We start from the raw sequence: 12587 nt of genomic DNA, 5'->3' as shown, positions 1-12587 counted from the left end.
GTCTCGTCAGTTGGCTACGCGAGTGCGGTCTCAGGGAGATGCGAGTTTCCAGGTGTTGTCCCCGAAGGGGCTGTGGGACAGCCGTGTGTGCGTCGCTGTGTGGTTCCTTCGGCAGAGGAAGGAAACCAGGGGGTGGGAAAACGGGTATTTTAATAGTGCCACTGATGAGGAGCCGCACATGGCTTTCAGAACCGACTGCACGGATGCTGCGGTTACAAGCACGGCGTTTAACCGTGCGCGGCAGCGGGTGGGACAGGGCTCCCGCAGGGCGAGTGTTCCAGGCCGGGAGCGCAGAGGGGCGTGTAGCGCCCAGCTGCGCCTCCGGCAGCGGAGCAGACACGGGAAGGTTGCCCCTTCCCTGGGCACAGCCCCCCCGTGAACCCCCACGCCCAGGACACCTGTGTGTCAATGGAACGACAGCTGGCAGTGCCGCAGCGGCACCCGGCCAAGTGCTGCTTTCCGGAACGTGTCAAAAAAGATGTCTCAAGAAGCAGGTTTTTCTGATAAATTACTTTTATTTTTCAAAATGGTTTTGATTTAAAGTCGCTTTCCCTTATTTTAGCTAGCCGTAACAATGACATTAAATTTTAAAATTAAATAATTTTCTAAATAATAGTTTCAGAAGGCAAATATTTATTATTCAAACAACTTATAATTTATCTTTTGTTCAACTAAACCCAGCATTTTACAGTAAGTGAAACTTGGCAGTGCAGGGAAAAATGCAAAGGTATATTATAAAGCTTATTATATGAAACCACCTTGATTGTTGGGTATGTAAACACTATTAAAAGAAAAAATATTTTTGATAGGATGCGGAGAAAATACAATCCTAATAACTCTAAAAATACATGTGAGTTATTTATTTGGACAAGATACTGTGCAAGTTACACAAAACCTATTACAGTAATTAATGCAAACATCTTACTTGTAGTACTTCCACAATGTATGTATAAACCAGAAATCTATAATCACATACTGGAAAGATCAACAGATTGGGGTTTTTTTTTTAGACAGTGAAGCATCTTTAATCTTCATTCACATTTGGACTTGGAAACAGTGCTCTCCTTGGCATTAAAATACCAAATATATTCTTCAAATACGTGCAAACATTTTACTTCTACAAATACAGTACTGAGACCACATCACGCTGCTCATCATAGAAAAATAACTTCGTACACAGTCACGCAGAGAGGAAACATGATTGTAAACTGCTGCCAGGGGAAAACCAACGTGCCTTCCTGAAGCTACTGGGAGAGAGGGCTTTTTCAGCACTTCCCAAGGACTGGTTTTCAAATAATAATTTCACATCACAGTCAAATTATGGTAAGAAAGACAGGAAAAAGATTTCTTTTGCGAATAAAAAGAGGTTTCATGTGGAAGAAGGGATGAATCACTCAAAACAAAGAACAGAGCTGCATCCTGAACCCACGATGGCATACGCTGGCAAACTCCTCTGATTGCTGTTGTTTCGCACTGCCACCATTGTGAGGTCAGAAGAAATGTATGACCTCCTCTTGTCTTTCGCACTCTGAAAGCATAATTTGCAGTGATCTGGAACACGGCCTAACTCCTTCCGGCTCAGATGGAGACAAACCGTGATTTACCACCATTTGGACTGAATGAGACTTGGTCGTTTCTAGTCAGTTCGACTAGGACCGTGCTGTCTACACAGTCTTGCTGAAACCAGTGGTTCCACTTGTAGATTAAGGTGTTAGTGTGAGCCAAGGTAGCAAAAACTGGCCCTTACTAGTGACTGCACCCTAAGCTGAGTGGTACAGGATTTCATTTTACTGATGGGAGCAAGAATAGCACGAGCGCAGTGCATGCTTGTATACGCGGGACTCCCGTGAGCAAAGTTACGTGCATGTGTAAGTGCTTGTACTATCAGGACCAATTGTGTTTGCAGTGAAAATCACTGGAACTGCCTGTAGTTCATTTAAATTCATATGACATCTTCATCTCTGCTCCAGTATGAATGCAGAGAAGAGCGTATGGGTATGACAGAAACATAGGGAAGGGAACCGTCATGTAAAAATAGTAAATGTGGTAATCGTCTGCAAAGGTACTCACACTGCTATGGTTGTGTAGCAGCTGTGGTAAAGGGTCGGAAATACATTGTGGCTACAATGCCTGCCTGCTTTGACAAAACTGTTAAGTCTATCGAGTCACATTCTACACGTGACGTAGTAGAAGAAATCAGTATTTAAAATACCTCATTGCAAATTCTGGTTCAGTAAAATATATTAGCAGCACAAAAAGGTCATGGTTTTCTCTCCAGGCAATAGACAGCTATTTTTTTTTTTTAAATTATACCGACTGCGGCTTGTTTGCAACATGTAGGTGGCGACAACTTAACAATTAACAGCATTTCTGTCCAATTCTTGACTTTCACTGACCATCAGAGGGGTTTTAGTGTGCTCCGTTTTCCCTTCGCTCCCATCTGCTAAATCCCTTGGTACTGCAGGGTTTTCCTCAGAAGCGTCTTGCGTAGTGGACCTGGATGCTACCGTTGCATTTCCTCTGACTGTAACATGCTCCCATCCACCCTGTAAAAGATTGATAAAGAACTATAAAAGCAGAAACATCGCCCAGCAATTACAGTATCTGATGTGGTGCTTTATGAACACGACTAGTTTTATACTGTTTATTCGTGAGGAAAGTAATCCCGCCCTGGGCTGAGTAATAAAGAAAGTCTCCTTGTGAACCAAACCAGAACAAACATCCCTCCCTGAGAGGGAGGCGTATAGGTAGTAAGCTTGAGGATTATTTTTATTAGAGGGAATTGAGATTAGCAGGGTGAGATGTTCACACCAGAGCCACTGCAGGTTTCCCACCAACTTAAAAGGTGCCTGAACCATGAAACAGCCTTTCTCAAACACTGAGGGTAATACAGGCAACAACGAGGAACAATCATGCGCACACTCGGAAGGAATCTGTTTTTTAAAAATTGTACTTACTTTACTAATTTTTCCATCATAATTTTTTAATAAGTAATTTAAAACAAATGCTTATCAAATGCAAAGAAATTATTTCCCAGCTGTAATTGCATAACCCATTATATTAACTTAAAAAAGGAACCTAAAACTAAGAACAAGGGTCAGTTTCCTGCAGGTATATGCAAGCTTTAGAGAGCTTGCCAGCTGGAGCAGGATGGCACTTTCCTTTCCAAGCGTGTCCATGGCTATTTGGATATAAAAATTTTAGGCTGTACTATGCCCCCAGCACTTACCCCAATACCATAATCCCATGAGAGGCCTTTAGGTTCCATTGGCTGAACACCAGTCCGATGGCAGACAGTCCCACAGCTCAAACTGTGACTTCCTTGCACTTTGTCAGCTATCACCCAGACCTCAAGAAAGAAAAGAGAGACAGTAAAATGTGCTCTTCATGCTGCTCTTCCCAGACGTGACACCTCTGAGTCTGACCAATTTCAGAAATCAGTCTTGATCAGGCCAAAACTGCTCTAATTTAGTCAGGCAGACACCCACACGAACTACCAGATACCAGTGTTGTAATTAAAACATTGCCAGACAGTATGGCTTGGCAGGAAAGAGCTAAAATATATAAAATGGTCTTGTTAAAAAAAAAATTAACAAGGCTTTTTAGAGGACAGGGCGGGCTGTATCACTGTTTCATTGGCATGGGTTTTGTCTTGCTATCAGGCCTCCAGCATTTAGACAGTCAGCTTGGGGAATAAAGTTAGTTAAGCAAAAATAATCCGGAAGAACATCTAATTACACAAGTACGTTAAGTACAATTTTAAATAAACTACCGAGATACAAGGAGGCTTAATACACACCTGGTCCAGGGGCCCTACAGACATCTTACGGATGTTATTTGAAACATGATCCCAAGTAGATCCTTGAGGGTAGCTTGGTGTGATACCTTGCCGGTACCAAAGATTGCCTGTAAGATCAACAGTCCTGGTCACAGCTCAGGATGTCAGCTTTGTCTAAGTGCTAGTAAACGACATGGCACATCAGTAGTTACTGCATCGGTAGTTAATACTTTCTGCGCTCTGTGGAAACGCATTATGGTTTTAACTAATGTGTTACAGTGAAGGACAACGAAGTTCCTACTTTAGAGTTTGTACTTCTATAGTTACTCTTTACAACTTTTCTGGAAACCACCAAATACTTTGTTTTGTAAAATTTCTTGGGGAAAAATGTTCATCTAACGAACTGTGCACTGGAGAAGTAAACCAAATGAGATTAAGATGCCTAAAGGAGACTGGTTTTAGAGACTCGTTTCTTCTACAAGAGGATGCTTCCTTATTTAACTTGCAGTGATGTGCAACAGGCATTCTTCAGTTTTGCCTGTTCTAGAGTTTCAGACAAATCCTTCCATGCAATTCTCTTATTTGAGATTGATCTACCTCTTCCCCCCACCCCAGCGTAATAGCGTAGATGCTGGGCTGTGGCTCTCTAGGGCACTACGAGATACAACAGAAACAAAGTCTTCAAAACCAATAATTAAGCGGGCTGCCTGCTCCATCTCTTCGAATATGAAATATTACTGCTCCTGGAGCAACAGTAATCTGTCTGCAGAAGCTCTGACTTAGCCTCCCCTTTTTAAATCCATCTGGTGTGTACCAATTTACTTTTGTAACATTGATAATGATTTTTTAAAAATCCTTACCATTTTTATCCAACACAAACACGGATGTTCGTCCCACTGAGACTTGTTTTAGCTTTTGTTTTTGAGGTGAAGGAATGTGGTACCAACAGTCACCTAAAAGTCAGAAATACTCAAGTAAAACATTGAGAAAACAGAATTATGTATGAGAAGTCTTGGACGTGTCTGCAGTTGAAAAAGATAGCTATGCAAGAAAGCTGTCAATGACATTAAACAATACATTTTTACCAGTTTGTTTTTAGAAACAATTTACATCACAGAAGTGAAGAGCAAACTAACTGCTGTAATCGTGAGTGTTCTTCATGTGCACTCTTGCACAGCAATGGGAAAGGCCTCTGCTAAACAGATTGGCCTTACTCAGACATGGCAGTGCAGTCGAGCTTACACAACGTGTAAGATGAAGCACTAAAAAAGCACAAGTGCTTACCTGCAGGTATTCTTGGAGACACTGAACCCCGATAGAAGGCAGAACCATCTCTAGCAATAGCCCACACTTGGTAAAATGCTCCAATTGATATGGAAATGAAAGGTTGATCTGTTCCCACGTGCAGCCAGGATGTTCCCTAACAAATCATGGAAGATGATTGTTAAATTGTGAGGCAACTGTTAAAAACTCCATGACAAAATATCATTATTACCAAACAGAAAAAACCCTACACAGTAAAAAAGATTCTGAAGAATAATTCTTAACATAACTTCACAACTGAACAGAAACAAGGTCCCTGATCCTCAAAGATATTGGATATATAACTCTGAAAACAGCTATGTTGGACTGTAACAGGGCCTCTTCTGTTGCAATCACTGGAATTTAGGCACCTACTCATCTCTGAATAGCAGGGATAGAGCCCTTTTTTTACATAATCCCTTGGTTTTGATCACACAGAACAACAGTCTCACAAAAATCTGATATGGGGCTTCAGATTCCAGACACAGTATTCCAGTTCTTGCTGTTGCACTGCCTTACAGATCTGTGCTGTTGTCACTGATTGAAAAGGAAGAAAAAAAAATCCTATCAGTTTTCAACTTCTTGCAGTTTTTCTCCAAATTGCACTGAAGTTTACTATTAGACTTTTTTCCTGTTGCAAATATGGCTTTAAATCAGTGCACAGCCACCCTATGTGGTGTTTCAGCATGTGTCCATTAGTAGGAAATAAGTATTCCTATTGAAGTTACTGGGACTGTATGTTGCTTTCTGCAGACTTTACTGGACATTGCTCACTATTTCTGTCCCAGTCCATAAAAACGTCTGATCTGCAGGTTAGTCCAGGCCCACCAGTCTAAACCAAGCAGAATCAGTTCCAGGCCCAGAACAGTCAATGGGCAAATTCCTGATCTGAACAGGCCTTAGATGGGATCATGCTTCAGAGCAATTCTACCCCTCATTTAAATGGGATAGACGCATTGCGGCAGAGAGAGCCAACAGCATGCTGGGCTGCCTCAACGGGGACAGCACCGGCAGAGAGAACGTCATCATCCCACTCTACTCGCCAGGCCACACCTGGAGTGCTGTGCTCTGTTCTGGTCCCCGCTATACAAAACCAGATGTGGAGAGGGTTCAGAGAAGGGCCACAAAGACGACTGAAGAACTGGGAAGCCTGCCATGTGAGGAAAGGCTGAGAACTGGCTTCGTTCAGCCTTGAGAAAAGGCTTAGGGAAGACCTCAGCACTATCTTCCAGTATTTAAAGGGTGACTACAAAGATGGGGACTCCCTTTTTACAAGGAGTCACATGGAAAAGAGGAGGGGTAATGGGTACAAGTTACTCCTGGGGAGATTCTGATTGGACACGAGAGGAAAATTTCTTTTTCACAATGAGAACAATCAGCCATTGGAATAATCTCCCCAGGGAAGTGGTGGGTGGTGGGCCATCTTGTCTAGGCAGTGCTTTTGCTGAGAAAGGTTGGACCAGATGATCCTTGAGGTCCCTTCCAACCTGGTATTCTATGACATGATTATCAACAATTAAAAGAAAAAAAAAAAAAGAGAGCAACTAAGCCATCAGAGTGGAGAAACTGGAAGTGAAATGCTTCACGAGAAGGTATTCAGGGCTGAGAGAGGCTCCTACAAGTGACGTGGCACAAGCCAAGGCAGATTGTGCAAGAGAAGCGCTACTGTAAGAAACGTGGGCAGCAAACTGTGTTAGAGTTGATGGACAAGGGCTTTCAAATCCAGGACAAAAAAGGGAAAAAATGACAAGGTGCTTTGAGAGATGTCACTGGATGACTGTGTGTATGTACCTGCATAATTACATTAAGCACATCAATAAGGCAGTAAAAATAAACAGGGAGCCTTACAGCTGGGTTTTGCTGTGTCACTCCAAGCCTGCAGAGCACGTCTCCTTTGTCACTGATTGCCCACAGAGCTACTGCTTCTTCATCATCTGCATCTGAACTGGGGATTATGGAGACGTCCCACAGGGTCACAGGAGGTACTTCCAGCCATGGCCCGTTGGTGACTATTTTACATTTTCTGAAGCAAAAAAACCCCGAACTCGTCAGAAGTATGCACTTTCTGTAAATGCCTTTGTTTCCCAGTCTGTTCATGACTTCAGTGCAAACAATTCTGAAGCTTTTTCATTAAGTAGGTACAATAAGTGTTATTATTTTTAATTTGAAAGGGGTTTACAATAATCAATAGTGTTTTGCATCAGGTTTTGAATTTTGACATATTACTGATTTCTCAAAGCTTCTGTTTTTAAAAAAAAGTTACTTTATAAAACCAAGGCCACCCCAGTAGCCTGCAGCTTGTGCTACACCACTCCCTAGCTCTCTCAAACTCACTGGGCACCTGCTGGATAAAGAGGATTTGCCCCCAGCTGAGAATCCCACTGCAGAGAGAACTCCACACCCGGTGCCTTCCTTCCTCTGTCCTGGTTAAGGGAATCGTTTTATAATAATTTTTTTGGCAGGGCCTGCTAAAAATGTGTGTAGGAGACAAGGCAGCTGTAAGGTGAAGAGCTGGAGGCAGGTCATTGTGGGCACTGGTGTATTCTGTTTGTGGCAACCGCAACAAAGTAGTGTTGGCTGTTAGGGAAATGATATTCAATTCTATCCCCCCAGCAATCATTTCTGTCTCAGGACATTCCTCTCTTCCCCAGTTCTGAAAAACTGGATTCAGCCCTGAGCTGTTCCCTATGTTTTCAATTTTCGATTGATAGTTAAAACAAGAGGAAATGTTTAGGCTTGGGGGTGTTTCTCAAGTTGCTTATTTTCTTTCAAGTCATCATTTTGATTGATTGGATGTTGTTTGTTTTGTTGCACATCCTGGAACAACAACAGTTTGATGCTTCAGGACCTTACTTCAAAGATTTTTGTACAGCAGCTTTGTAGCCTCAGTATCAAACAGAACAGTGCAGAACTGTAAGTTCACAGATACGCAGTAGCATAGCTATTAGATAGTCCAGTACAGAAAGCATAGAAAAGCTGGAGAAAGAGTGAATGCACAGACTTTCCCTGCTTAGCAGAACAGAATATAGTGGCAGTTTGCTATTTTCCAGGTTCCCCCTGAACACAGCGTACTGTGGCTTAAATGGGTTTGGGATTATCCGTGACCTAGTACACAGTATGTGGAATTCCTATGTTAAAACCATTAATATGAAAGGCGTATTCCAGTTGTTACAAGTGACCTGGTATGTACTAATATACCTAGACTCTCCTATTCCTTAATTGTTTACCATACGGAAAATCAGAGGCAGAGAATAACCAGCTGACTTTTATCTATAGAGCCCACAAGAGCAAACAGGGAATTTACCTCTAAAGGCTTACATTAAGGCCACAGTGCTAAGGATCATCAGCTTCTCTGCTGGAGATTTACTGCAGGTTCTTTACTACCGCTTGTGTTGACTGGGTGCTGCGACTCTTCACCCTCCTAACTAAAGGAGACTTTAAGGGAACAGTTACTAGCCGTCAAGTTCAAAGCTTCTATTTGTGTCTTGGTTCCTCACCTTGCCCAGCGCCTCCGTCGGACAAAGTCTTTCATTGTCTTGTGACCATGGTAGGACCTACCGAAACAGATTTAAGGAGGTGTTCATGAGGATGTCAGGGCATCTCCAGCGTCAGTGCCAGCCCGAGCGCAGTCTGTGTATCGTCCCACCACCCACACCCGCTGACTTTAAAAAACCCGAACCTGCGGCTTGCTAAGCCCGCCTTCCTGCCCTGCCTCCCTGGCAAATTTCACTGTCAGCGTCCCCATGAAAAGGGAGAAATCAAGGCACACGTGTCCCTGTTAAAGCACAGGTACCGTGCAAAGGAGGAGCAACGAGCAGCCAAGTACGGCATTTGCCTGCTAGCGCTTTAGGGAGAAGGTGTCTCCTTACGCTGGAAAGTCTGCGGCGTACTGCCAGCCTTCCCGATCAGTTCCGCCGGAAGTACTGAAATCAATGTACCAATCGGATACCTGTTGTCAGAAGGAGACAATAAGAGTAACGAGCACAGTCAGCACCTAATGTATAACAAAAATAACCTCCTCCACTGTTTCCCTCCTCCTTTTGGAGTACAGTGACTTGCTCAAAACCTTGTAATACTTGCAATCTAAATTCATGCAGAGGTTCCCAGGTCTTTTTAATTCAGCTGAAGGAAAAAGGATCAGAACAGAAGTCCAAGTCCCACTAAACAAAAAAAATCCCACTCAATGCTTAACATTCTTTTGACTATGGAAGACTATTGCTATTGTATAAATGGGGAAACTGAGGTTAAATACTACAACAAATCTGTGTCAGTTGAGCCCAAGACTTGTATCCTACTTGCTACGCCTTGCCTTCTTAGTAAAAAGACAAAATTTACCCAAGACCACTGCGGGGAAGGAGGCTTGGTATTCATTTTTGTACATTCCTGCAGGCCAGATGCGTCGCTCCACATGTATCTGTCTGTGGGCAGGCCTCTGCGGTGAAACAGCGTACAAGGAGTGCAGGGTCACTCACAACACAGAATTGAGAAGGAGAGGGAAGAAAAGCCGATTGTAGCACTTTCCACTTTCATACATGAATCAGTCTCCTGGCATTAATCTCTGTTTTTAGAAATATGGTGGGAGAATACTGGGGAAGAATCTGTACAATTGCTTCCAGTTACACCAAACCTGAGGACCACGTAAACTTTTCTCTGTAGAGTGATATTCCTCACTTCTGTTTAAAATTGGCAGGTGAATCCCAAGTTTCTCCGGCACAGACACCCATATATGTGAATGCCCTTTCAATACTTCTGTTCAAACACACTATTCAAGGACCCATTGTATTTAGCACACTGGATGTGTGGAGCTATAGAACCTAATAAGGACTTTGCTGTATGGCCTTACTAACGACAGAGGTTGCAAGCAGGCACCCTTTGTGCACTCCCAAAGCACAAACCTGTCATGGTTTGTGACAAATGCATTTTGAATGGGTAATTACCTATCGAGAAACACTGCTCCTTCCTCAGGCTCCTTCATCTCAGGCTAACAATCAAAGTTGGAAGACACTGAGGATGGAATAACTAATAACTATTCTGAAGAGCTAGAACAAACCCCTTGTTTCATTTGACAGTAGTAAAAAATGACAGTAAATAAATACAATAAATGAGTAAATAACCTGCTGCTGTATCCAGTCACTGGGTTCCACCGTTGGTTTTCATAGATGTAAACACATTTCACATCTGACTGTGTGTAAATGTTATCAGCACTACTGGCCAGTCCTGTGAGAAATAAATCATCTGGATTATAGTAAAGCTAAACCTTATAAATTCCAATAGGCACAGTAATATTGGTGATTGTCCTATTTCTCACTCTTAAACTTAACATATAAATATAAAACTGCAATACCAATTCCTTCCTAAGGCGTGGCCTGCTCACTGCATAACCCTACGCGTTAGTCAGGCTACAGGAAGGACAGCTGACATGGCCTGAACAGCTGACCCAGTCAGGAAGAGGAGTCAGAGTTGTGCACACTACAGCAGACCAATCGTCCGTACCTTGAATGAAGCCACCTCCGTATCCGCCAGTATAAACCCAGGCTGTGTGATCGTACCCGATGCCCCACACTATGCCTTTGTTATTGCACTCGATCAGTCGAAGATGACCTCCAACCTGACGCCAAAACCTGCCAGAAAGAGCACGTTTTACATTTACTCCACACCACATCCATCGGGAATGTACACTTTCCCCTCCTACAACTCAACAATCTTAAGGACAGGCAACTTGATACGCTCGTTTCTTCAGCCTCTGTGCAATCTCTAAGTGAAGGCTGTTGCCAGATGAAAGCATTTCCCTCTGAACGACGACTGAAAAGTCACTGGAAGGAACCTGTCTGCCTCCACTTGTAATTTTTAAGTTTTGAAGTATTTTAGTTTTATTTTGTGGCTTGTGGCTTGTATCTCTTTTTTAAACACTAGTTAGGATGATCCTGCTATAATCTTTATGTCTTAGCTTTAATTTCATCCTCTTTTTTTAAAAATCTAGGAATTGCTTTTATCTAACAATAAAACAAATGGTTTCTGTATTTGCTGCGGAGCTAGGTAAAACCAAGGGTGTTAATTCTCCGTATTCTCCTATCTTGGCAGGTTAACCCTTTTCTGGGGCTTTACACAGACAGTTGGCCATGGTACTTTTCTGGGGAAGAATGGGGAAAATAAAGAGACTGCAGGAGTATTTTAGTATATTGTCAGAATGGCAGGAGATCATCTAGGTCAGCTCAAATTACATTACAATTCCAGTGATTAGGTTAACTTTTAGTCTAGGCCTTCTCTTCTTTTAAATACTTATGGCATTAAAGATACAATCACAAAAAATGGGATCTCAACGAGAAAGGCTTTTGAAATCACATGAATAGCTCCAGCATCTAAGAATTAAAATGAGACTGGGTGAATTTCTTCAGATGTGCCAGGAGTATGAAGGCAGCCATTAACCCTGTCACTGATGGACACACTCCAACAGCCCATCAGAGCCGCTGCCTTGACATGACAGACAGCCTGCTGGATGGCACCCCATGCAGAAAGAACAGCTTCTGAAACCTCTTACATCTGGTCACACGGCATCAGCTGTGGTCCAGCCTCCAGCTCGGGACTCGGCTCACTAACAAAGATGTCTCCTTTACAAGTAACTGACCAAATGGCATGGTGAGAGGGAGGGCCTTGAATCCGTCTGCTCTCACAACAGGACATGTTCAGCAAAGACAGCTACAAAACAAGAAGCAGAGAACCAAAGGCTTTCGTCTACAGCGAGAACAAAAATTTCCATAGATGCTTCAGTATTACAAACCAAAGTTTTGCCTTTGCAGGTTCTTGCAAATCAGCAGTTTTTTTCCCACAGCACTAGAATTCAGTGGTGTAGGAATTCTGAACACAATCACGGTGGTATCTTAGCATTATGAAGTATCTCCCAGGTTTTCCATTGCTTCAGTGTATGCATGCCTACCTGCCTCTAGGTAAGACTCTACAGTGGTGAAAACAGGTAACAGTTCTTCTACCAATACAGAAGAACAGACTAACTGAATTAAACGATCTCATTTGTAGCCTAATTCATATCAGGAGATAGGTGGGGAAGGAAAGGCAATATTGGCTTTACTGTGGATAACTGCAGCATTAGAAAGCATGCAAACTCCAGAGGACATAGAAAGCCTTAGGTACCTCTAAATAAGACTGAACAGACTTTAAAACACCTGAATTCCTACATACTGTAAATGTAGTGCCGAGATTTCAGGCGGCAGCTTTTATATTTTATTTCAGATCTTGCCAGCTTGAAATGAAAAACTGACAGAATTACCCAGTCGTGCATTTCTTGCTCTGTTGTGGCTGCCAGGCGGATGGGCCATCGCTGCTTTGTCCTCTCAGGTGTGTACAGTGCAAAGGAATGTTTGGCTTCATTCAGCACTTCAACTATAATAGTGACTTCATTGAGGAACATGTGAATATACTAAAACAAGAGGAGGAAAAAAAAAAGTGAGTAAGGCAAACTCAGATGTACCTTCCTCAGTGCCAGCATTCTGGC

The 12587-nt window shown here is 42.8% G+C and overlaps 1 protein-coding gene across 1 annotated transcript in view; it reads right to left on the bottom strand.

Moving 5' to 3' along the window:
* Positions 1 to 2351: 2351 nt before the first annotated feature.
* TECPR1 (tectonin beta-propeller repeat containing 1) overlaps positions 2352 to 12587 on the bottom strand; it is a 21393-nt gene continuing 11157 nt past the window's right edge. The window contains exons 12-24 of the mRNA XM_010147824.1: positions 12363 to 12512; positions 11619 to 11776; positions 10574 to 10701; positions 10195 to 10297; positions 9416 to 9512; positions 8950 to 9029; positions 8578 to 8634; positions 6929 to 7103; positions 5063 to 5198; positions 4639 to 4731; positions 3800 to 3906; positions 3230 to 3349; positions 2352 to 2546 (exon numbers count right to left, since the gene is read on the bottom strand). Of these exons, the coding sequence (XP_010146126.1) occupies positions 2352 to 2546; positions 3230 to 3349; positions 3800 to 3906; positions 4639 to 4731; positions 5063 to 5198; positions 6929 to 7103; positions 8578 to 8634; positions 8950 to 9029; positions 9416 to 9512; positions 10195 to 10297; positions 10574 to 10701; positions 11619 to 11776; positions 12363 to 12512 (1599 nt within the window). The remainder of the gene's footprint in view (positions 2547 to 3229; positions 3350 to 3799; positions 3907 to 4638; positions 4732 to 5062; positions 5199 to 6928; positions 7104 to 8577; positions 8635 to 8949; positions 9030 to 9415; positions 9513 to 10194; positions 10298 to 10573; positions 10702 to 11618; positions 11777 to 12362; positions 12513 to 12587) is intronic.

This window comes from Eurypyga helias, unplaced genomic scaffold (genome assembly GCF_000690775.1).
Source record: "Eurypyga helias isolate BGI_N326 unplaced genomic scaffold, ASM69077v1 scaffold31932, whole genome shotgun sequence".
Classification (NCBI taxonomy): domain Eukaryota; kingdom Metazoa; phylum Chordata; class Aves; order Eurypygiformes; family Eurypygidae; genus Eurypyga; species Eurypyga helias.
The sequence above is the reverse complement of the archived record's forward strand: the minus strand, read 5'-3'. Positions and strand labels throughout refer to the sequence as shown.